The following is a 26,925-nucleotide window of genomic DNA, read 5'->3' as shown; positions in this document are numbered from 1 at the left end:
CTTGAGCGAGACCGTTCCTCCCTGCTTGTTGAGATAGTAGCAGGCCATGGTATTGTCCGACAGGACCTGAATCTTCCTGTTCCGAATGGCATCTGCAAAAGAAGCGAGGGAGTAACGGATCGCCCTAAGCTCAAGAAGGTTGATATGCATGGATGCCTCAGATGGGGACCAGATGCCCTGAGCCGAAAGCTGTCCACAGCGCCCCCCCCATCCCAAGTTGGAGGCATCGGTATAAACTGTGACCTCAGCTAGGAAGGGGCCGAAAGGACAACCCTCAGACAGGTTTCCAGGGACAGTCCACCAGGCCAGAGAGCGCAGCACCACCCTGGGAATGGAGAACTTCTGATGCTGGCCCATAGTGAGGGGGTTGTACCTCCGGACGAACCAGTTTTGTAGAGGCCTCATATGCAGGCGTGCAAAGAAAACCACCCCAGTGGAGGAGGCCATAAGGCCCAATAACGTTTGGATCAAAAGGGCAGTTTGGTAACGGTTATGCAGGAAATGACGGGCTAAGGAAGAAAGCCTGGTCAGGCGATCTGGGGGCAGGTAGGCTCTGCCCCGTGGTGAGTCGAGATGAACCCCAATAAACCTAATGGCTGTGCCCGGAGTAAGGATGGACTTATCCCTATTAACCACCAAGCCCAACCTAGCCAGTACAGACAAAGTGAGGGCAATATGGTCCTGGAGAGAGTCAGCTGAGGGTCCCACTAGGAGCCAATCATCCAGGTACGGGTAGATAAAGCACCCCCTGGACCGTAGGTATGCCACCACAGTGGCCATGCACTTCGTAAAGACCCTGGGCGCAGAGGCCAGCCCAAAAGGCAACACCGTATATTCATATACAGAATCCCCATAGGCAAACCGCAGATACTTCCTGTGGCCCTCAAAGATGGAGATGTGGAAGTAGGCGTCTTTCAAGTCTAGGATAGCTAACCAGACGCCCACCTCTAGGAGCTCCAGGACCCGTGCCAGGGTCAGCATCCGAAATTTCTCAACCTTTAAATAGCTGTTGAGGCCCCTAAGGTCCAAAATGGGCCGGGAACCTCCATCCTTCTTATCCACAAGGAAGTACCTCGAGTAAAATCCCCACGGGGAAGCAGCGACATTGACCACCCGGACAGCACCTTTGTTAACCAACTCTATAACATTATTGTGCAACATAACATCACAACATGGAGAACAACGGGGAGGGAGAGAGAGAGGAGGTGCATCTGTAAACATTAACTTGTAACCATGGGCCACAATGGACAGGACCCAAGTGTCAGAAGTAACACGTTGCCAACAGGGCAAAAAAGGCCGAAGCCTGTCCAGAAACTGGGCAGCAGAGGAGGTGTCCTCGGAGGCCAACAGGGGAGCGTTCAGGCTTAGTCAGAAGACCGAGGGCTTCTGCACCGAGGTCGAAGGCTTGGGTGAAGATGGCTGTTGCCTGCCCTTGGACCGGCCGGAGCGCCTGGAAGAGTGACGCTGCTGGGCTGAATAGGATCGGTGACCGTAGGACTGGCCCGAGAAGAAGCGCCCTTGACGCTGCTGGTAAGGTTGGTAAGGGGCCTGGTAGGATCGGAACCGACCATAACGATACCTCGGACCCGATGACTGAGCTGAGGGGGCGACTCCGAGGGACTTGGCCGTCTGCTGATTCTTTTTCATCAGGGAGAGGGATTCATCCGTCTTCTCCGAGAAGAGCTGGGGCCCCTCGAAGGGGAAATCCTCCACTTTCGCCTTCTTTTCAGGCGGCAGGGCAGTGGACCGGAGCCAGGCGTGTCGACGCAGGACCACCGAAGTCGCCATCGAGCGCGCCGCGGAGTCGGCAGCATCCTTGCCCGCTGTCATCTGCTGTTTTGACAGCCGTATGGCCTCTGCCTGAAGGGCCTTCACCAAGTGGCGGCGATCCTCGGGGAGATCGGAAAGGTAAGAGGACAGCCGTTTCCAGAGGAACAGATTGTAGGACCCCATTATGGCCTGGAAGTTGGCAATACGGAATCCCAAAGACGCGGACGAGTAGAGTTTCCTGCCCATGCCATCCAGCTTTCTGCCTTCTCGGTCTGCCGGGGCCGACGAGGAACCGGAACGGAACCGAGCCTGACCCTCCTCAGCCACGATGGAGGAGGGTTTCGGATGACTGAAGAGGTACGGGCAATCATCCTGCTTTAAACGGTAGTACCTCTCTACCTTCTTTGCCGTCGCGGACACGGACGCCGGTGTTTGCCAGAGCGCGAGAGCGCTGTCAACAAAATCCTCCACAGGGGGAAACGCCACCGACGCGGGGGACCCGGAATACAGAGCCTCCAGTAGCTTACTCTTGGGCTTGGAGGTCGTGGAGGAGACGTCTATCTCAAGCGCGGCGGCCATCCGCACCATCTGCTCGGAGAACAGCCTGTAGTCGTCATTCGGGGACGACGAACGGGGCCCACCCACGGTGTCATCCGGGGAAGGATCAGAGGCCGCGTCCGAAGAGCACTCCGACGGGGACGCCAGACCTTCCTCATCCTCGGAATCTGAAAACTCCGGCGAGGTTTGCGTCGGAACCGAAGACCGGTGAGCGCTCGGGGCCGACGGACAAGCCGCAGGAACCGACGGTCGCAGAGGCAAGCCAGGAGGTGGAGGAGCGGATGCCGGGAGCCCGACTGGCTGAGCCGGAACGGAAACCACCGGAACCGAAGGATGCTGCAGGAAGGGCAGCGACTGCTGGAACCACGCCACAAAATCCTGCCAGGAGGTCATGTTCCCAATCCCCGCGACAGGCTGGCAAGGGGGCAGAGGAGCAGGCACCGGGGCAGGCCAGCGAAGAGGCATCGGAACCGACGAGGTAGACGGCAATGGAACGGAGGCCTCCGAAGGCGCCGGGGCGGAAGGCAGGGAACGTTCGAATGACTGGAACGGTTCCGTGAATGACGGGAACGGTACGAATTCCTCGGGAACCGACGGAGGAGGCGTGCAAGGAGGAGACGGGGTGTGGAGACTCACCACATCGTCAGGGATCAGGACCGGTCCAGATGGAGTACCAGGTCGCACAGTCGGAGCCGGGGATAAAGCACGGCCCTTGGCCCTCGATTTCGTCTTGGCCTTCTTGGGCTGGGGTTCCGAAGCAGCCTCTGCGGCCGAGGGCTTGGAGGAGGACTTCGGCTTGGATGCGGAACGCTTCTTGGCCTTCCGGTCGGAAGGACGATCCCCGGAACCGGAGTCAGGTCGGGCCTCCGGAACGGGTTGCCCCGTCGGTTCCGTGGGGAGCTGCTCTGGCGACTTACGAGACGGCGCCGGCGACGGAGCGGCGGAGCGGGGTCTATCTCCCGAAGAGCCCGATGGCTTGGGGGGGAGAAGGTTAGCATCCCACAAAAAGGCACGGAGCCTGGCCTTCCGATCACTCCTTGCCTTCGGAGTGAAGGACATACAGATGGAGCAGCGCTCGACAACATGCCCCTCGCCCAGGCAGATGAGGCAGAGCTCATGGCCGTCCGAGTGCGTCATTTTAGTGCCGCACTTAAGACACTTCTTAAACAAAGAAGTTTGGGACATAATGAACGGTATCTCCCACCGACAAGGGGAAAAAATACCGGCCAGAAGATCACGATCCAAAACTCCGAAGAGACGCTGAGAGGATAAACGCTAGACAATAGAACCTTTTCGTACGGCGGCGAAAAAGGAACTGAGGGAATGCCGGGGACGTTCGGATATATATGCATTCAAAATTGGCGGGAACACCGACGCGCATGCGCGGTGGATCCGAACGTCCCCTTCACATCTCTGAAAGCTAGAAAAATCTTTTCCGCGGCTGGCCTGCGCCTGCGCAGTCCCAATGTGGGGCTGCACAGAAGGACGAAGACGATCAGGTGGTTTTAGTTCAGGATTTCACTAAAACAGGTGGTTTTAAATGGTACAATTAAGCAATGGGCTTAAGAAAGGTGTACCTCTGTTTAGGATTGCGCTGACACATCTGAAATTATGCTTTCTTTTCATGCTTTAATGCAGCCTTGAGGTTTGGAAAAAGATGGCCACAGATCTTCCTCTTTGTAATGCACCAGGCATGATTATGGGGCCTCTATGTCAAAGCACACAAGAATCCCATCAGGAGTTCCTGTTCTTGAACTCTGTTGAGTGTAATCTTTCTAATATTAAAAACTAATGGGAGTTTCTAAAATACTAGTACGGAAATATAACACCAAAACCAGCCTTTAAAGATTAAGAAATAAGACGCGCTGAATAGAGGACAATCTTGTTGCCTCACCCCTTCTCTCTGCGGTTGGAGTTACCTATTCCAGTAGCAATGCTATTTACATGAACTACCTCTCCCCCCCTCTCTTCATAAAGTGACCTTCTTCCTGTATCCCTGCTTCATGTACTGAATGTGGAAGGTGGTTGCCACATAGGTGCAGTGTATTTTTAGGCTAAGATTAGAAATCCACTTCTAATTTAGCCATATAGAAAATAAACATTAGTCCTGAAAGCATCCATTCCCTCAGATGAAAATAAGAATGAAAAGAAAATCTAATCTTTTATATACTGACAACATCATGCTTTTAAAAATACCCAAATCCTCAATCCTTACAGGTTAGGCATTCTTTGGCCTGAGAGACTGCAAGAACGAGCGACTGTACGAAACATTCTAAAATCCTGCAGTTACTGGCTTTCTTCTTTTCCCAAATTGCTTGGACCTGATTCACTCAAACATGCAGCTACCAGAAAACCACATACAATTCAAACTGGGTGGAAGCTTTTTCATCTGTTGACTGATTCATATGTAGCTGCCACCTTGCGGACCTGCCAGTTTCACCATTGGCAATGCTGAACAGTTGTTAGTAGTTTGCAGAGTGCATTGAAATCCTGGTGGTAAGTATTGTATCTGCTGGCAAACAGCTACATACAATCCAGTCGCCTCAATGAACAACTGGGATTTCAAGTATTCTCCAGATCAGATCTTACAGTGAATGGCAGTTCAAGGTCTAGGGAAGAAAATAAGGCTTTGTTCCTTAGGAACAAAACATAAGTACACAATTAATTGAAAGAGCAACCTCTTCCGCCAAAGAATTCTGAAATGCTGTTTTGGATTTCACCTTCCTATTATTGCACAGCATTTGGGAAGTAGGAAATTCAGTCACAAGGAACTGAAGAACAGCAACACAGCACCTGAGGTCCCTGCACCCTGCTTGCATTAGCACCACAGCTCCTTGTGAAAGCCACTTGTTTCCTGTTGCTTTTAATCATTATTTCTGTCCATCTTTCACTTTTAATATCTAAAATATCAGCCACCTACTGATCCTCCAGCTACAGGTTTCTTGGCAGCACATATTCTTCACAATAGCAGTTCTGGTTCAGTTCCAACAAGAAAAAAATAGCCCTATTAAATAGTTACTAACTGCGCCTGGAAAACATGAACACTGAAATTAGATCATACACATCCTTCTTGGGATATATACACTATAAGCTTTTAGTGCAACAGTAAATTCAGCAGATACACACATTGTAAGCTACGTATGTTTGCTGCAACTAATAGTGTGCTAAAATCTTTGTTCTGGACTGTCCCTGAGGACATTAAGAGTATCCATACTGGGTCAGACCAACGGTCCATCTAGCTCTGAATTCTGCTTCATATTATTCTGGGTCTACAAGCAGCATGGTGACCCAAATCCATCCTTGTTGTTCTGCTCCTATAGCAGTTGGTTGGAGTGATTTACAATTCCATATAATCTTCTGAATCTCTGTCGAGGGTAATGTAGTTACTGAAATTGAATATCTCTGCAGTTAAGTTCACTGGTGCCTAATTTGACTGCCTCTAGCCACTGACTCCTTGCAGGCTTTGTAAAAGGAAGCAAACAGCAGCTTCTGGAGAGCCTTTGCTCTGACAGCTTGTGCTCCGCATCTCTGAACGCTCTTGTTTTGCTTCTTGTCATCCTCCTGCCCAGTGCTTTTTTGACAGTCCTCCTGTCTTGTCCAGCCTTATATCCTGGATTCTGACTGAATTGTTTCAAATGTTCTAGAAAGTCCAACATAATCAACTGACTGATTGGCCTTCTGACATTTATTCATAACCACCTTCATCAGGCTACACTGTGGTTTTGGAGCTAGTTTTGATGCTGAAAGAGTCCTGGTTGCCTTAAATGACAACTTGTGGACTGGAAGAGCACATCCCTTGTCAGGTTTGTGGGACATTTCAATAGCTTTCTATACCAGACTACAGTAGCCTTCTGGACTGCCTAACTGGGTTTGGGATCGAGAAGTATCATGTTGTGCTGTTTTCAATCCTTCTTCAAGAGTACGGTGCTAGGAGATGCTAGGAGACTGCTGCTCTTCCCCATGGATTTTGGGGTCCTGTAAGAATCCACATCTACATGAAACCTTTGGAGAGAGTCATCAGGAGATCTGAGGCATAGTTTCATCAAGATGTGGACATGCTTCTTTTTCATGCACTTGTACCTCTGTTCTAAGGAGATGGTAGATTTTACTTAACCAGTGTCTAGACCCAGTGATAGGCTGGATAAAGATTAAAAAAGCAGCATTTAATCTTGACAAAACACAGACATTAGTGATTGGTTTGGAAAGTTAGGTTCAGCCAGTGCTAAATAGTACTGCATTCCCCTTGATGGATCAGGTTCACAGTTTGGGTGTGACCAGGTGTTACTCTTATTATTTAGATGGTTTGGATTGGGATAATTCATGCACCACCTTGTCCATAATCCATCTGCTCAGGACATCTGGAGATAGTTCACCTTCTGCTGACTTTAGAGGTTCACCTGGAAGATATATTTGACAAGACACTCTTTGTGGCATTTCTACAACTCTAGAACTCTGTTTTCCCAGGATACAATACTTGACCCTATCCCTTTTGAGTTTTAGAGGACATATAAAGACCATTCTTTTTTATTGTGTGTTTGGACTGGATTAATGGCAATGCTGGCTATTTTTCTGCTGACTTTAGTTGTTAGATGCTTGATTTTGGTGATTTTGATAGGCTCTATTTTATCTACAAGTTCGTATATCTATTTATTAGCTTTATATTGTGTGATTTTTGCAGAATTTGTTTTAAAAAAATTATGGTAAGATACCTTGAAAGTATTCATGAAAGGTGGGACATATCTTAAAAAAAAACACCAACACCAACAGCAATCACATATCCTTGGCTACCAAATGCCATTTTATATTGGAAAGTTCTTCAGAAAAGTGCTCAGGTGTCAGATAACTCCAGCAAAAAGATTTCTGTAGTTGTTTGTTTAATTCATTTTTTAAAAATTCTATCCCATTGTATCTCCTGACACTCAAGACAGCTGACAGTGACAGCGACGCTGAGATGTCTATATGTTCGTTCTTGCTGTTTGAACATGGTGTATGAATAGTATCATCAGGAAGGATAATCTTAATGGATCTCAGAGCAAAAGTGATGACTTCTGACTGCCAAATTCACTAAGGATTTATGGTCAAAACTAATATTCGAATTGTAATCAGAATCACTGAACTGCGAACATCAGGATTAAAAGCCCAGTGCAGATCCTATGGCAATAGTATAGCATGATTCAAGCAGCAAGCCTTAAAAGAAGCTAAGCAGCAGCATGGCTTCCTATGGAATGATCATAGTGCTCCCAAGCACAACAGCCATCTTACTTCCTGGCCCTGGTACTGTAGATAAAGATGAGCGGTAAGTCTGCAAACCTCAGCAATAATGGTGAGTGGAATGGTACAGTCTAAGAATTCATTCAAAGGCTATCCATCTGGTCTCTATGGCAACTATTATGCTATATTCTTTTTCCAGTGTCCTGCTGTATGGAGCAATCTACTGGAAGAGGCAGGTGTGTGTGTGTGTAGTCTCCACCTTGTATGTTACACAAGGCTGTCATATTCTACAGGGCTTTGAAAATTTCTGACACTGTGGCTTTAAAGATGTTGTACATTTGTGACATTGCAGATTTATTGTATTTGGATTTTGTGCATTGATCATTTTAACTGTTTTAATATCGCCATTTCCTCACGGTCTTAAAATAGCACAATACTCACAGAAGGCTGCTGGCTTCCTTGCGCAATTTTTTTACACCATCTGTTTACAAAATGCCACAAATGTGATTTGTGATGTTTTGTAAATGGATGGCGTCAAAAACCACGCAAGGAAGCTGGCAGCCTTCCGTGAGTATCACGCTATTTTTAGACTGTGAGGAAACAGCCTATGTTACACTTTTTAGAATCCCACTACTGCCATGAACTCAGTAGGTGGCCTTGGGTAAGCCACTCCTCTTAGCCCCAGCTCCCCAGCTGTATTGTGGGGATAATAATAACACTAACTTGTTCCCCGTTCTGGGTGGAGCACTAATCTGTCTAGTAGAGTGGTATATAAGCAGAGTTGTTGTTGTTGTTATTACACAACTGTTTTGAACTTCAGAGAACAAAAGAGAAATTTCTCAAATAAATGAAATAGTCCCAGTAAAGAAGGTATTTAACGCCTAAGAAAATTGTGCTTGGAAATGCAAATATGTCAGATAAATGCTGGAAATATAAAAAGCATGAAGGATCATTGTATCATATGTGGTGGACGTGTGATGTAGCTAGACAGTACTGGGGAGATATTTTAGAAGTAATAAATGAGATTTTGCAGACCCAAATGAAGAAGAACCCAGAACTATTGCTACTGAATTTAAGTATGGAAGATGTCCCTATGCAATACAGAACATTACTATTTTACATGACAATGGCAGCAAGACTTTTATACACGCAGAAATGGACGGTGCAAGAAATACCAACTATTGAAGACTGGATGTATAAATTGTGTACGTGGCGGAAATGGATAAAATGACAAGAAAGTTGAGAGATCAGAACTTAGCAGAATTTTTTACTGATTGGGGAAGATTGAAAACATATCTAGAAAAGAAGTGGGACGTGAAAGGAGAATTATGACAATTTGAAAATTATTAGAATGTTTTTTTTTATTGGAAGAGACAGAATCTTTACCATATGAAGTGAAGTATTAGCTAATTGTGAGCCTAAATTTAAGTGGACTTGGAGTTAATAGATATTGGTAAAATGAATAAAGTAGATATTTTATTTAATTGTTAGCTTAAATTTAAATATATTTGAAGTTAACAGATAGTAATAGGTAATAGATTTTAAGTTAATAATAATAGATTCGAAGCTAACGGATAGGGCTTAGTTTAACAAAGCAGAATGTAAATATGATATAATGAGTTACAGAAAAAGGGGATAGATTAGGAATAGATTAAGATATAGGGTTGGAAAGCTGTTGGAAGTCCTGAAAAAGGGGGGGGAGGGAAAGGATGGAGGAAAATGATATTGAGATGATATTTGAAAGTTTTATGTATTAATATTCTCACCTAATAAAAATTCTTTAAAAAAAAATAGTCCCAGTAAAGAAGTATTTTGGAGAGTATTCAACTACTTCTGGAAAATCTAACAGTAGTTAAAATAAGTTTAATAGAAATTTAAGATACAAGTACCCACAAACTGTCCAGACCTAGGCCATTTCCACGCGGCTTACCTCTCTTCATAATGTCCCGGTAGATCGCGCAAAAAACGCGGAAGATCGCGTTTCCTTGCACGAGATTTGCGCGATGTCACATGACATCACGCAAATCTCGCACGAGGAAACGCTATCTTCCGCGTTTTTTGCACAATCTGCCGGGACATTATGAAGAGAGGTAAGCCGTGTGGAAACGGCCCTAATAAAGCAACAAATAACTAAGCCTCCATTCTAGATACAGTAATCAAATCAAAGAAGCTAAGACAGAATGGCATCAGCATTTCAGAAAAGGATTTTTCCCCCTGTGTAGTAACTTGCCAAATAAATTACTTGACTTATTTACATGAGTTCCTTCCTGAAGTTAATAAAGCTGTGAATCGACATTAACCAGTCAAGCTGTGTATCTACATTAACCAGTCAATGGCCAAGGTTAAGGTAAGGCGAGGATTTATTAACACATAGTTCTTTTACCAATGGGCTGTAGCAAAGGTTTGTTCATGTCAAGATAGCCTCATGGGAAAAAAGAGAAATATATAGAGAGATTATGGTGTTCTAGGATTCTTATTCCACACTATCTTCAGAGTCTAACTTTCAGTAAGCACTAGTTATAATAGTGCTTATGACCCCAAACTGGTCGTGGTTCTGAGTGAATGTCCTCCTCTATTCTATTTTCACAACATTCACCTGTGAGGAAGGTTAGGCTGACAAAGAGTAACTGGTTCCAGGCCACTGAGTGAGCCTGTGACAAGCACTTATTCGAACATGGGTCTCTCCAGTCTTAGTTCAACATCCTAACCACTAAATCACTGGCTTATTTGATGAGCTTCAACGTTTGTGTTGGAGAAGAGAGCTTTGTTGGAGTCTCAGAATAAGGGACGCACTAAAGCAGCTTCTAAGAGTTTACTTGCTGGTTTACTGGATGACTGTGCAAAATGAGACAATTCGGTGAGTTCTAAAGAGAAGGAAATGAAAATGTATGACGATTGATGGCCTATCTCATGCCAGTAATGGGGATTTTGTCCGCTGATCCAGTGGAACTCTCCTTTGTACAGAAGGATTTGTTCCAGCCTAGTTTACATCATTCTGAAGCTTTAGACCCCTCAAAGTTGCTGTTACTGACTTGGACTCCATTTTATGACCAGAACCTATAAGAGAATAATCCAGAACCTCCTGTTGTCTGATTTCAATGTTTGAATTTTATTTACTGTGACTAGGTGCTTGAAAACCATACTTACCAGTGTGGCATTTTCTGAAGACCTTAATGTCATCAGTCCTTACAGAACTGAATGTAAGCCCACTGTTTAAAAAGCCTTTCCCTTGACCTCCTGATATTAAGTAACTATGTTGGTTTGAAGCCTACTGTATCTAGTCAAGGTGGTCTGGCAAGTGGTAGCAGGTCAGCTCCAGATACTTTTGGATGAAACCAGTAATCTTACTCTATTTCAATCTTGCTTCCAATGGGATTCAAGAAAGTAATTGGCTTGGATGCCCAGAAAGAGAGTGGGGGGCAGCAGGGAGGACACAGCTGTGTTATGAAATCTCTCCACATGTGAACATTGAGGGATTAGGCTGCATACATAGTGTGCATGCAATTAAGTTGCTTCGAACTGGTTGACTTCAATGGCTTTCTAGTAAAAGGATAATGTGAGAAGAGGACCTTATGTTCTGGAGGATAAAAATCTTTTTTGTTTGCCAGATTTCTCCTCTGATCTTACCATACTGAAATGAAAAAAAGAAGCTACAGCTACCTCAGTATGGCACAATTCTGTGCACATTAGCAGAACATTCAGATTTTTAAGGTATTAAATAAATGTTTTAAAATGTTAAACACCCACAAATGTAAACAGAACCTTGTAAACAGCAACAAAAAGTTTAGACTCATCATGCTTGCATAGCTGTTTTATTAGAGTAGCAAAGTCTGAAAAGTCCTTGACTCACCTCTGTTAAGCCTGAAATTTCTCCTTTGGCTAATGGTCTGGTGATAGATGGGCTGAACACGCTGGTATCTGGCACCGGCTGTCCTCTCATAAAGTGTTTCCCTGCTTCATAAATATCCACTTCCACCATTTTACCCATGAACTCAGGGTTTTTTGGCACAAGAACCTTTAAAAGAATGATACACACAAAATTTTCTAAGTATTCATTTTTTTTATCCAGAGAGGAGAAACACAAATATAAAACCTTCAAAGTTCAAAGCTCAGTCACTCACATGTAGTCCTTGACAATTGGTATGCAGCATTAGATCAACTTTCCTTGCCTGTTTTTTTCAGGTGTAACTTAAGACACAAGAAGTATGTTTAGGTTTCATATGTTTTCTTAGTGTTTCCTATTGTTGCTTTAAGAAATTTACTGGATTTTTATATTTCAGTACCTCATTTTGTATCATTTTTAAATTATTGTGGGACTTCTTGATCCTTACAGGGCTATGAAATCTAGACTTGATACTCTGACTTCTTGGGTTGGTTGATTATTGTTAAAATAAGCATTTGTCCTCCCGGTGTGCTTAAACCTTCTTCCTTCTGAGAATTAAGCTCAGGTGCAACCCATTTTTGCTCTTTCCAGGAGCAGCCAGCTGTGCAGCATATTGATTGGTTGGGCATGATTGTGACATCCACAAGTATCTTCCCATACATCTGCCACAGTAGTGCTCCAAGTAAAAACAAAATGGATTCATGTTTAATTAGTTAAACATGCCAGGTGTCTGTTTTAAAAAAAAATAAGCCAAAGACCTGCCTCAATCAGTGCTGAATCTGGAGCCAGATTTGTGTGTCACTGCAGAACTGAATATGAGAGAAAGAAGAATTTATTCTGCTGCAGAATAAATGCTTACCCCAAAGATTACAAATGTGCTGATTTATTATTTGATGTATTATTATTTTTGCAATAAGGGTACAATTTAGAAGTTGTAGACATTTATACTCTCCACCACCACCACATATTCCTTGAAGAAAACTTCTCTAAAGATGTGGGGTGGAATCCAAACAATACTTCCAATAGTGGATGGGGGGAATTTTTGAAGATTCCTCTCGCTAACTGCAGACCCTCACATTCCACCCCACGCTGTTCCTGAGAGTTCCCAGAATTAGTATTTTCGGAGGTGCTGTGGGTTGCAGCAGAAAAAAAGAAGGCAGAAAAAACCACTCCACATGCTCTCCTTCTGGTCTTTTGCATTCAACCTGGAATGCTTGTCCTACCTAATAATCTTATGCATTCCAGTTATGTTTCTGAGAAAACAATCTTTGATTTATAATTGTAATTTTAATTGGTTATGTGTTCATGGGTTTTTAAACATGTTTCCCTGTGATATGCTTCAAAGTTTTAAAGATTTTAAATGAAGATTATTTACTATTTGTAACTATCAGGCTGGATGTCATTGATATGCTGATGACAGCCAGCTATACTTATCATTAGCCATGCTCCCTAAGCAGCAGCTCTCATGGTCCCTGACTAGCAACTGAATGCTGTGGTCAAGTAGATGAGGCTGAACAGCTAAATCTTGACAAAATGGAGTGATGTTACATCAGGAAAGCTGATGTTTTGGATTAGAACTTTAGAATGGGATTTAGTTGCCAGTAGGTAAGAGTTTGAGGGTGCACCTGGACCAACCTCTGTTGATAGAAAGCAGGTTGGAGTCATTGTTATTTTATATGTAAATCTTCTCTTCTAGATTCAGCTGACCTAGCTACACTGATGCATGCTTCTTTAACCTCCTTGGCTAGAATATTATAACATGCTACATTTGGAGACAATGTCTGCTGATCGGAACAAGCTAGCATGCCCACAGGACAGCGATATTAAGACTACCAATTTGCTTCTGGGCTGACTTGGAGGTGCTGGTGCTTACCTTTACACCACTTCATAGGCCGGGACCCACACACCTGAGAGACTGCCCCTGCTCATACATGCCTACCTTATTCAGAGAGCAATGCTTCTTTGTAAGATCTCTCCTGCAGCTGGCAGGTGCTGCTGCTGCGACTCACTCAAAAGCACCGCCCATGACATTTCTAACATCAAGAATGGATCCCAAGAAACAGTATGGAAGGGCTCTGTTCCTCCCACATTTTTCAAAGGTCTGCAAAAGCTGTATTATTAAAGACTTGGAATACAGTTGCTTATGCTGTTTTTTGCTACCAATTTTTTTGAATTATTGACTGTTTTAGCTTTAAAGCATTTACTGCTTTTGTTGGCAAATTTATTGAACTGTCTAGTATTTTAGCTTGTTGCAGTTTGCTGTGCAGTCTTGATTTTATGTTCCTGCACTGGACTTTATGGAACAAAATAATGAATTAATTTAGAATCCTGATATTGAAGTCTTCTGTTTGTATACATATTTGTACAAAGCTGAGAATTAGCTGTCTACTAATTTTGTCCTGTGGAATGTCCATATTAATTTAATTATAACTGCCTGTCCCTGGCTTAAAAAGTTAGGGTTGGAAACCATCTAAATAAAGGAATAGACAGGGACAAGGTCATCTTCCTATGGTGGGTTTTAAAGCTCTTAAAGAAAATATTGGAAGCAAACAGATTAATAGCGGAATTTGATTATTTTAAAAATGGCTGTAACTAAATGACAAAAAGGTGTATTTTAGATTTTGTGGAGTTCAAAAAGCAGGATTTCCTGCTTCTTCCTCCCACTGCAGTCTACTGAGAACTCCAAAATTTTATTCCTGGGGGGTCAGTAGACCCTCAGAAACAGCACTGGGGGCAAAGTGAGAAGGTACAGTCAGTGGAAACTGCTGCCCCCTCCCTTACAAAGATTTAAATGGTTGGATACATGCCACCGGAGGCAGGGATGCACTCCACAGTGGGAGAAAACTTCCTGAATTGGTGGAGGTAGCATGGCTATGCAAGTTAACCAGTAATATTAAGAATGGAGAGGGCAGACAGCAAATAAAACCCTACCAAGCAATGTGCCCCCTTATTATAAACATTAGCTGTAGGAAAAAAAACCAGATTTAACACTGTATTGTTACTTCCTTTGGATTAATTAATATGGCTATATAGTTAATAAGTAATTTAAAGTGAATTAATGTGTATTGAACTAAATGGAGAAAACTGAGTAATGAAGGATGTGTCCAATAAAGAGTTTTCTGTTTAATATTTTCTGGCCAATATGATATATGTGTGTGTGTGTTTATATAGTACTGTTGGTTTGATGTACAATATTTAAGGTACATTTAAATGTACCTTAATGTGCATTATTTGATTGATGTGCATTATTTAATTGCACATGATACCTTTACATTTCAGTGCAGTATAAATGACATGAATGCTACAGCTTAAACCCAGAGCATCTTGCACTCCAGCACTTAGCAATGAAGGTATTTGAATATATAATTTTAAAACCAAAATAGTACTTATTATTTTCATTACTTCTTGCTACTTTTTACTAGACATTAAGAAACTAATTAAATGTTAAGAGATGTTTCACAGAAAGCTGGTAGTCTTGCTGTGACATTGGCTGGAGATCAAAGTTTTTCATATCTTCTGATACCACTTCAAAAACAGTATTTTGTTTTTCCAGTGGGAGCACACATCAAATGATTAACAGGTCCATAGAACTATACATTCAGCAAAATCACATAGTACAGCTCTCCTGGAACTGTGATAATTCAGAATGCAAGTAGGATGATTTCATGCTTCAGTCCTCCTCGCATAAAAATTGCCTCCTTGCACATAGAAAGCTATCAGATTGGAGGAACAATTCTAGACTAGCCTTATCCTTCGTGTGATAATTTTCTGTGTGCAGGAAGGTTTAAAAAAAAACACGAAGGAGAATCTCATAACAATATTCAGTCTTAAGTGACATTCTTAGATAAGGAAGGCTGTATATATTTTTTCTGAATATGTAAATCATGATTGATCTGCATTTCAACAAAGTAAAAAATAGTCTTTCTGTGACTACATTTCAGGACATTTCCACATAGGTTATCTGCCCTGGTTCCTCTGATCTTTCTTAAACCTGCTTTGCTCTGAAGTTTCAGGAACAATCACAGTAAAGACTGGATGGCTGCTATGTGGGTGGGAAAATCCAAATTTTTCCACTCACATGGCAGCCATTTTCCCTGACATGGTTCCCATGACCATTTCCTTCTCCTTCCACCTGGGTTTTTTCCCTTGCAGAGATATAAGGAAAATGGCATATCTTTTATAAGGGAAGGGGCTAGAAACTTACTTTTCAAAAAAATGAAAGCTGGGAATCAGAGAAACTCTTACACTTACTGTTATAATAGTATATTGATAACATGTTATTCTTGTTTGGATGTATTATTTAAAATTGCAACAGCCTCAGTGGCTCAGGGGAGAGGGATGGCCACTTCTGGGGGACTATGGCAGGGAGACTGCAGGGAAAACTGCCATCTGGAAGCCCCACTGCTGCTGTGCCTTATCAGCAACCACATTAGCAACATGCTCATGTGCAAAACAAGAAGTTGGCTTTTCTGCACATAGAGATTTAATTTATCAGGGAAAAGTTCTGTGCTAGACTTTCTTCCATTTGCTTTCTGATACTTTTGACATTTTGGTTTGCCTTGAATGCCCACTAGAAGGGAAAAACAACAACAACAGCAAGACCACGGGCTGGATCATATAGCTCCTTTTCATTGGTGCAAGGTCAAAAGTTCTGTTGTTGCATGAGGTAGGTGGCATGATTTTGATTGCTTCTTGCAGCTCAATGCAGGTGCAAATATTGCATGATTTTTCATAGATGTGGTGTCCCAGCACATTGCCAGCACTACATAAAACAGTACCTGCTCGTAGAACTGATTGTGGGCGACATAAAACTTGGAGTCAAATGATTCTTCTGTAACAAGAACTTTTTGTTTCTCCCCAATCTGTCAGGAAAAAAAAAGGAAACTGGATATCAGTGGAGAGGTAAAGTAATAAATTGCTTAATGAAGAAAACAGCAGCTTAGGAACTTCCTGTGGTAATTAATATGGCTGGATAATTTAGCACTGCACTGATAAAAAGTACTTTGTCAGCTTACACATATGATGAAAATGAAACCCTGCCCTCAAGTCATAGTTGACTTATGGCAACCCTGGTAAGCTTTTCATGGCAAGAGATTAACGAATGTGGTTTGCCATTGCCTGCCTCTGCAACTCTGGTCTTTGTTAGAGGTATCACATCCAATTACTAACCAAGGCCAACCCTGTTTAGCTTCTGAGATCTGACAAGATCAGGCTCTCTTAGGCTATCCAGGTCTGGACCAATAGATAACAAAAATCTAAGACTGCTGTAACTTAACAGGCTCTGAACTCATCGAGTGTCACTTCTTTTAAAGTTCACTTTTAATTGTCAAGAATTTTGTGTGACCTCAACAAAAGGCATACACTGCTGTATCATGTAAGTACACAGGGATGCTGCATGTATATCTCCAATGTACATCTCCATGGCTTAGATCAAGCACTTCATGACACATTACATACGCCCTAGGTTGCTGTTCTTGTATCAGTATTAATTTTTTATGATAAAGTTGAGCGCTATAGTGGGGGAAAAGACGGTGTGTGTGTGTGTGTGTGTGTGTGTGTTATATGCCATCAAGTCGCCTCTGACCTATGGCGACCCTATGAGGGAAAGATCTCCAAAACATCCTATTATTAACAGACTTGCTCAGATCCTGCAAATTGGAGGACATGGCTTCTTTTACTGAGTCAAGCCATCTCATTTTAGGTCTCCCTCTTTTCCTATTACCTTCCACTTTTCCTAGCATTATTGACTTTTCCAGAGAATTGTGTCTTCTCATGATGTGACCAAAGTATCATAGCCTTAGTTTTGTCATTTTAGCTTCTAGGGAGCATTCAGGCTTGATTTGATCTAATACCCAGTTTGGTGTAGTGGTTAAGAGTGCAGGAGAGCCGGGTTTGATTACCCTCACCTCCACTTGAAGCCAGCTGGGTGACCTTGGGCTAGTCACAGTTCTCTGGAGCTCTCTCAGCCCCACCCACCTCACAGGGTGTTTTGTTGTGGGGATAATAATAAGATACTTTGTAAACCACTCTGAGTGGGCATTAAGTTGTCCTGAAGGGCGGTATATAAATCAAATATTATATTATTATTATTATTATTATTATTATTATTATTATTATTATTATTATGTTACCCAGTTATTTGTTCTTTTGGCTGTCCATGGTGTCCACAAAACTCTCCTCCAGCACGACAAATGAATCAATTTTCTTCCTGTCAGCTTTCTTCACTGTCCAACTTTCACATCCATACATAGTAAAGGGGAATACCATAATTTGGATTAGCTTGATCTTGGTTCCCTGAGAGACATCTTTATCTTTAAGGATCTTGCCTAGTTCCCTCACAGCTGCTCTTCCAAAACCTTCTTCTGATTTCTTCATTGCAGGCTCCCTTTTGGTTGATAACTGAGCCAAGGAATAGAAAATCTAGAACAATTTCAATTTCCTCACTCATAGATGCAGAGGAGTTAGCCGTGTTAGTCTGTGGTAGCAAAATCAAAAAAAGTCCAGTAGCACCTTTAAGACTAACCAATTTTATTGTAGCATAAGCTTTCGAGAATCAAGTTCTCTTCGTCAGATGCCTGATACAGGTACTGGCCAAATACAGAAGAGCAGGAGAGAGAAGAGAGGTGGCAATTAGGGGGGGAGGGGGAGGGAGCAATCAAAACATTCCTTTGCTAGTATATGTAAACATCTCCTTTTAGTGTGTGTATCAGTTGGCTTCAAAGGAGTTTGCCCTGTTAGTTTGTAGAAGCCAAACAGCTAGACCAACCAATTCCACTCACTGTCAACTTTAAAATTGTGTAATTCCTCAGTAGTCAGTACTTTTGTATTTTTGATGTTCAGTTGTAATCCTGCTTTGGCATTTTCTCCTTTAACGTTAATCAGTAGTTGTTTTCAAGTCTTCACTATTTTCTGCCGGTAACATGGTGTCATCTGCATATCTCAAACTGTTATTGTTCCTTCCACCAATTTTCACTCCACCTTCTTCTAGATCTAATCCAGCTTTATTTATGATATACTCTGCTGGTATGGAGATAAAATGCATCCTGTCTGACACCTGTGCCAATTGGAAACCATTCTGTTTCCCCATATTCTTTCCTGACAGTAGCCTCTTGTCCAGAGTACAGATTCCACATCAAAACAATCAGATGTTGTGGCACCCTCATTTCTTTTCTGACTCTCGATAGCTTTTCTTGAGTCACACAGTCAAAAGCCTTGCTATAATCTATAAAACACAGGCTGATTTTCTTCTGAAATTCTCTGGTATGTTCCATTAGCCAATGTAAATTTGCAATGTGATCTCTGGTGCCTCTTCCTTTTTTGAATTCAGAAAAGGAATTTCTCGTTCCATATATGGTAAGAGTCTTCGCTGCAGAATTTTAAGCATCCCTTTGCTTGCATGGGACATTAATGCAGTAGTCTGATAGCTGTTGCACTCTTTGGTGTCCCTTTTTTTGGAATTGTAATGTAGACTGAGTGTTTCTATTTTGTGGGCCATTGTTTTTTTTCTGTATTTGTTGACAGATTCTTGTTAAAATTCTGATGGACTCCATTTCTGTAGCTTGAAATAGCTTTATTGGTATTCCATCTACTCCAGGTGCTTTGTTTCTCCCAATTGCTTTGAGTGCAGCTTTTACTTCACTTTCTAGGATTTCTGGTTCTTCATCAAATAATTCTTTGACAACAGTATCTGTCATCCTTCTATCTCATTTGTATAGTTCTTCGGTGTATTGTTTCCATCTTTCCTTTATTTTGTCCTGATCAAATACTGTATTTCCATGTTGATCTTACAGCACCCCAAGCTGTGGCTTGAATTTCCCTTTGATTTCTTGGATCTTTTGGAACAAATTTCTTGTTCTTCCCTTTTTGTTGTTTTCTTCTATTTCTTTGCACTGGTTATTATAATACATTTCTTTGTCTCTACATGCAAGTTGTTGAAAAGCTGCATTTAGAATTTGGCCCTATTTCTGTCACCTTTTGCTTTTGCTTCTTGTCTGTCTTTAACAACCACAACCACATTCGATGTATATACTGCCCTTCAGGACAACTTAACATCCACTCAGTATGGGTAATAATAATATGTTATTATCCCCACAACATTCAACCTGTGAGGTGGGTGGGGCTGAGAGAGCTCTGGAAGAGCTGTGACTGACCCAAGGTCACCCAGCTGGCTCCAAGTGGAGGAGTGGGGAATCAAATCCGGTTCTCCAGATTAGAGTCTCATCGCTCTTAACCACTACACCAAACTGGCAATTTAGCAATTTTAAGACTTTTCGCAATCATCCATTTAGGCATCTCCTTTCTTTTGGTTATAGGAATAGTCTTTGCACATTCTCCCTTGATAATATCTCTGGTTTCAGCCCTGTGCCATTCTGCCCAGGATTCTTGTTCTGCACAGAGTAACAGCATTGCGAAGCGTTGGCTCTGCCCAACAACTATGGACTACAACAAGGTCCTGGACAGATCTTCTTGCAGTGCACTTGCAGAAAAAAACAGCAGGAGAATCTGATAATACTTCCCTCTTTGGAGACTAGCTCAGACTTTTGACAGAGTATCAGCCCTTTCAGCACTATTCCTCTGAAGAATAAAGAATCTAGATCCATCCAGTATTTGTTATCTACATATATATTCCTGGATTTAAAAAATACCCTTGGCTTCATCACCAATTGTCAACCGCTTAACAATTTAAGCTTGCCTTTGAAAATGTTACTGTAGGCTCTTGTTTGTTGAGCCATGTTTACAAAAACATCATATAGTTTCTTAATATAAAATAAAAAATGGAAAATAAATTATAATTCCATTCTTATGATTTCTGTAACCTTTACATCTGGACTTGGAGAACACATTGGAAATGTTTCCAAAAATGGAGGTTATTTTAATTTCTTGTTTCTCTTTCTGTCTGACACACTTACATGAGTTTCAGGCAAAACATTTCTTACTGCATTGAGTGTGATCAAAGCTTGAATTTAGCATCTCCTTTTAGAGGAGGAGGAATCTGAATGCCACATAACGTAATGTAAGTGTGCACGTTCTGTCCAACAGATCATTAACTGCACATGGCTTCTCAAAACTCCATTGAACTATGAAGGAGATTTTCAGTGGTGTGTACAGATAATGTCTATTTATTTATTTTATTTATTTAATTGCAATTCTAGACCGCCCTCCCCGTCAGACGGGCTCAGGGCAGTTTAACAACAGCTTAAAACAATAAAAACATTATAAAAACATTAAAACATCATATCAAACAATTAAAATTGGTGGGTATAAAATATTAAAATACAGTATTGTCCTGCATGGGTGGTGGAAGGTCTACATAGGCACCTGCTGAAGACAGAGGAACCACAAAGGTGTGCATATAAACTAAGCCGTTACGTTGACTACCGGATGGAGGGCAAGCAACTCACACCAGCAAATCCCTATTTGAAGATCAGGTCTGCTGAGCAAAAGAAAGATGATTTTACCTTGTCCTCTTTTTGCTGCAGCTCCCTCCCATGTGCATAAGAATCCTACAACCTCAGGAAAAATATTTTGCAAGTTCAAAAGGGACTTCAAGAGAGGAAGGTGGGAGAAGTCTGTGTACCTTCTGTTAGTGGTTGGTTGGATACAGGCAACAGTCTGTAATTTGGCTTTGTTGTTCAGTAAAATTGAGTATGTAATTTGTCTAGCTATCTGGCCTTCCAAACAAACAAAACAAATCAAACACATAAACACAAACACAAATACACACCACGAGATGGCAGCTCCAGTAAAATTAGTTTTCCCTGAAATCTACCTAGGACAGGCAGAGACTGGCTTTAATCACAGAAATAATTCTAGTGTTATATATATATATATAAAAGGATCCCCAAACACCTTTATATTAATTGCTGCAATGTTGTATTAAGTGTCTGTAATGACATTTTGAAAAAAAGTACAACCAAAAGAAAATCTTAACCTTTTCATCCCAATTCCTCATTTAAAACAACTAAAACATACAAAGGTACAACCTGTGGACTATACAATAATTTTATTGTGAATAAATGTATTTGCTTTCAGGTGTTTCAGAAACACATCATAAAATTTCTAGGGCAGATATGCTTGTACTATTTTCTTATATTTCTGTATACATACAATATTCTAAAAAAATTAAAAATCCATTCCTGTAGCAAAGATATATGGCTAGTTCATACTCTCAGGGATCCCACATAAGTGTGTCTGAAAGCCCCCAACACGCTGTTAAAGCAGAAAGCTCCATACAGGAGACAGTTGCGTGACTGAAGAAACCCTACAGATATAGCCTGTAGTTTCTTAACAACTATACCTGCTCATGAACTTTGACTTGGCTAGTAAACTGTCCACTAACCCTATGGGCTTCTAAAGTTCTTGAATAGGACTAGCTATAAGTGCAAAGAGATCCACCTGAAACAGAGATGGCTATCCGCCTGAAAGTATCCTTTGATCAATTGGCACTATTGTGAGAGATACGTATACATTTTTGGGGACCGGATGTGTTATTAAGGTTTAACCTACCCATTCTGGTGTTTGTATCTTTTGTGGTGCTCACCTGCATAATAATTAGCCACTGTGTACTAGGTAACATTAAATGAGCACAACATAAATTCATGCATTCAAATAACAAAAAAGATCATAAACTTCTTATAGGATCTAGTACTCTCAAATTTCTTGTTATTCCACTGTGGGATAATTTGCACCTCAGGACCTCAATAATCTCAATTATTAAAACAATAAGCCTGTCTATGCTGCCAAAGGTGAGTCTTGCAATTTAAAAAACAGGTGCTGTATACATGTTGGGTAAAGACTGAACATCAGTGGGAATTGCTTGTCCTTGTTGGAATTGATTGAAGGACAACCCTTTCACCTATCACACTACTGATTCTTTATAGCCGCCATTCTCTCTTCTCATCTATTCCATGAAGGGAAATGCGTACAAATCAGGATTGCCATATTTCTTAGCTGTAAGTTGTCACACCCAGCTTTTAAAGACCATTCGAATATATGTATTAATCCAAACACAATTCACAATTATTTTGAAGCAATATCATATATTAAAAGAAATCATCAAAAGCCACTTGATACTCCTGAACTCAAGTAGCTCTCTTCAACTTAGCTTGAGGCAGAGCTAACCCAGTCATTCTACTATGTATTACAACCAGTCAACTGAGTTTTCTCCCCCCTGCATGTGGTCTTATATGGAATTTCGTAACAACTCAATAATTTTAGGATAATTCCTAAAACGCCGATCAAAATGTCACAGATGTTTTCAGTTTTCTACTCATAGCAAATTGTCCAAAATCTCATTCTGCATTTAATGTCATACACAAGCTGTAACCTATCATCTTCCTATTAACCAGGGAGTTGGTGACAGAATGGCCATATACATTAATACAGAATACACCTTCCATCTGGAGCTTTTATTCACTGGGGTGTAGGGGCTATTTGGCAGTGAAGTGCTTGATGGCTTATTCTAGAGCATTCAAGGCAGATCAACAGACCAGTATTACACAGACATTTGCTACATAATAGCAAAATCAAGATGTATCTTCTTAAGCTAGCATGTTCACATCATACAGGCTGGGATGTTTCTCAACATGCATCTTCTTCTGATGGAATGGTGGGCCAGTGTTGCCAGCCAGTCAGAAGTGTCTTGCCCCCTCTTGGATGCCATAGGCTTAGTTTCTCTCGCATCACAGAGGGAAACAGCAGCCTTGGGACAGGAAGCTGAAAGATCACAGAATTTGGAATTCCAGGACCAGCCAGGAACCTTTGTTGAGTATTGCCTACTTTGGGCTTTTCAAACTGTGTACTGTTGAAAAAAATCAGTTAGTTTTTTTACTGAGCCTCTTGCTAAAATCACATTGGTGCTGCTGATAGGCAACATTAAATTACAATTACTGTATAAATAGCATATACTGTATGTATATGATGTGAACAATTTTTAATACTATGTCATGCCTATAAAGCTGCATACACTAAGCCCGTGCTTGTTCTCATTTTTGCAACGCAGAACTGTTCTAGGCAACAGATGTACACAGAGGAGAGCTCCATCTTTTCAACTATTTCCCTGCCTGGCTGGAGGCTAGAGAATCAGGAAGGATTAAATAGAAGTCAAAGAAAGAAGGCTTGAATAGCTTCTAGTTAGCATAACAAAAGGAAGTGCCTCAGTTGTTCAGCATCGAGCAATGCATCTCATTAACTGCAAGTGAAAGAACTATTATTTGGCCCCCCTATGAATACTGTTTGGCACAGAGATATATTATATCAGAGAGAAATAGCATGGCCATTGGAGAGCTTCTGCTGCTGCAGCCCAGCAATCCTGCTTCAGGGTAAATAGCCCACTTCCATTAGTGTGCACCTGCATCTGACTGCTTCATTTTGATTTGGTCTCCTGCTGTGAAAATGTCGCTTCTTCAAGCATATACAAGCCCTGAAATGCAGTTCATATGAAAATTATATTCAGAGATGTCAGCAGTGACCTAAAAATGACAACTGGGCCTCGATCTATCGGCTTCCTTTTCAATTCTGTTATGTTGTGCAGATTTACAGCCCTCTTCTATTGCTCCTGTTTCCTACAATGGTGTAATAAAACTTTATGTTGGAAACTTCTATTTGATTAGGCATTTAGCAATTATATATAAAACATCATCTCAAAGTGAGCAAATCAAAGTACTCAAAAGATAAAAACTGCTATGGAAACCTACAAAGGTTGCTTAACATTTGCAAACTCTAGAGTCCTAAATTACTAGTAAGTGTAGCATTTCTGTCATAATTTCTTGCTGAGATATTTACTTCATTTAATGCATAGTAGGACACATATAAGGCATTATTAATATTTGTCAGTATCTCCCACATTAATAAGGCTGCCTCATATCTCAATGACCCCACACAGATGTAAAGCACCCCCACTGGGCACTCAGGAATGTTCCAGCTCCTATCCCCTTTCATTCGGGCAGTCCTTCTCCTTGTTCAGTTTTGGAATCAACTACAGTTAATATCATGTACAAGCAATTAGTTAATTGCTAGCTATAGTTAGTGTTCAGCAAAATAACTGCAACTGTGGATAGAAGCGGGTTTAGCGCCAACCAAGACACAGTCAATAGTTCCAAAGCTCAAAGGAAGCACACAAAATCATAAGAGACTCTTGCTTGTCTATGAAAAAGGTTCATTTGCACTGTGAGCCAATGCAACACAGTAGCATCATGCAAGGGAACTCATTTCAAGTTATAGCATAAGGCAGCTTCTCAGTGTTTCATCATGTCTTAACGGTGATTAGATTTCTCCTGAGGAAGGGGCGGACCAGGGGGTCACTTTCACTCTCTCTTTAGTAAATTTATGTTTTTCCTTAGAGGCTGTATCATCACAACAGTCCAGTTAGGTAAAGTGTGGCTGAGAGAGTATGAGTGGGTCAAGGTCACCCAGCAAACTTCATGGCAGTGTTGGGATTTGAATCTCGGTTTCCCAGATCCTAGCCAACACTAACCACTACACTATACAGACTTTTGTTTTCACTGGGCTGCAGTCCTTCTCATTCATCAGGAACAACACAGGGTCCAGTTATCGAAGCCACCAGCTGGGAAGCAGGAAGTGAGAACAAAGGACTAACCGTTGGGAGGCTTTACCCACCAGAAGTCTTGAGGGATATTGTGCTCCTCGCCACTGATGAGGTCCAGAGGATGCCGACTGACTCAGTTAGTAGCCTAGGGGTTATACTGGATCCAGCACTGTTACTGGAGAAGTTAATGCAGCTGTGAAAAAGGCATTCATTCAGCTTCTTTTAGCTAGGAAGATAGCCTCCTACCTTGACTTTGCTGATATGGCCATGTGGATCCATGCTACGGTTGCTTCTGAGGGTCTGCCCTTAAAGATAACTCAGTAACTCCAGTTTATTTATTTATGAAGGATATTTCCATGCTGCTTCTGCTCAAGGTGGCTTACAATTAAGACTACTACAAGATTAAATTTTTAAAAAATTAAAAACAAGTCATTGGCCATAAGCAGCATAAAATGATCCATAAAACAGAAGCAGACCATTAAAAAGCTGACTCTCAGTCAAAATTCACATTGTATGTATCGCCTTTGCCAGATGTCAAAAAAGGGCTATTAATATAAAAACCCTAACTAAAAGCCTGGGTTAAAAGATCTGTTTTGGACTGGCACCTAAAAGAAAGGTGCCAAATGAATCGCAAGGTGGAAGGAAGTACAAAGGAGAGGCATCATCACAGAAAATCCCACCTCTAGTCAGTTAATGCAGAACAGCATAGGCTAGTTACAAATTAGCACCAAGCGGGAAATGCGTGTCACATTTATTGTTTAAATGCCATTGGTTATTAATCAGCTACTGAGTTCCACTCAGGGTTCTGGTTGCCACCTACAAAGCCCTGAATGACCTCAGACTCACATACCTACAGGACAGCCTCTTCAGCTATGCTCTGCTGAGATATCTTTGCTCATCTGAACAAAGTTTCTGAAAGGTGCCACCCTGCAAATGGGTTAGATCCACAGTTGCCTGTTCACATGTATTTTCAGTGAGGGCTTGAGGATGTCACGAAAATTCCCCCACTTTCATCATTCTGCAAAATGTGCAAAACCGTATGTTCAAGAGGGCATTTAAAAATGAACAGCCCTGGAGGACACCTTTATAATGGAACAGAATTGTAGTAAGTTGCAATGATTATCATAGGTATCACCAGCTTTTACTGCATTGCCTTTACCTTGTAATCTACTTTCTGCATTGTTTATAGTATACCTTGCATTGTTGTTTGCATTGTTCTCTACTTCTGTAATCCTAGGTAAATTGTACTGTTCATTGATTGTTTTAGGCTATCTGATTGCACTATTTATGTTCTGTAATCTGCCTTGAGTCTCAGTAGGAAAGGTGGACTACAAATAAAATAAAATAAATCTTTGGCAGTCCCCGTGTTTTGGGTGTTACCTTAGGTTTTTATAACAAAAAAGGAACTCAGCATCTGTTTTTGATTTAGAATGTAATAGATCTGAATTGCAAGCCACTTGGGGAGACAATTTGGCTGAAAAGTGAGGTATAAAAACAATAAAAGGCACAATATATGGGAAAGGTCTATAGTACTAGAAACAGAAAAGTTCTTGTGTAGAGCTTCTGTTTATTACACGGGGCTTTCATTCTTATAAAGGCCCATTTTGGGAATAAACAACATACTCTTTTTTCCATTTTCAGATTATCCATGAGACTGGTTTGCCCTTTGAGGGTAAAAAAGCATATAATCTATCAGGTTGCATTTGTCTGACATTTTCACTGTCAAACCATAGAAGAGAATAAGAAGGAAAAAAAGACAACAGAAAGATGAAAGATGACAAAGTCTAGAATCCTGCAAAGCCTTTATCTATCAATATTGAATAAGATTTATAAAACAGTTATTTGCAGACTCTGCTATTAAATGTCTACATTAGAGAATCAGATATCTAAATTAGATAAAAACTACTACAGGCAGTTGAGTGCTCAAGAGCTGTTCCTGTCAAAATAACAAAAGAAT

At 41.5% G+C, this 26,925-nt stretch overlaps 1 protein-coding gene across 2 annotated transcripts in view; it reads right to left on the bottom strand.

Annotated features, from left to right (window-relative positions):
- Positions 1–26,925, bottom strand: part of CDKAL1 (CDK5 regulatory subunit associated protein 1 like 1) — a 480,236-nt gene that overhangs the window by 19,572 nt on the left and 433,739 nt on the right. For both annotated transcript variants that reach the window (XM_054985473.1, XM_054985474.1), the window contains 2 exons: positions 16,201–16,284; positions 11,390–11,554 (listed from right to left, as the gene is read on the bottom strand). In XM_054985473.1, the coding sequence (XP_054841448.1) occupies positions 11,390–11,554; positions 16,201–16,284 (249 nt within the window). The remainder of the gene's footprint in view (positions 1–11,389; positions 11,555–16,200; positions 16,285–26,925) is intronic.

Source organism: Eublepharis macularius, chromosome 7, assembly GCF_028583425.1.
Source record: "Eublepharis macularius isolate TG4126 chromosome 7, MPM_Emac_v1.0, whole genome shotgun sequence".
Lineage (NCBI taxonomy): Eukaryota > Metazoa > Chordata > Lepidosauria > Squamata > Eublepharidae > Eublepharis > Eublepharis macularius.
The sequence above is the reverse complement of the archived record's forward strand: the minus strand, read 5'-3'. Positions and strand labels throughout refer to the sequence as shown.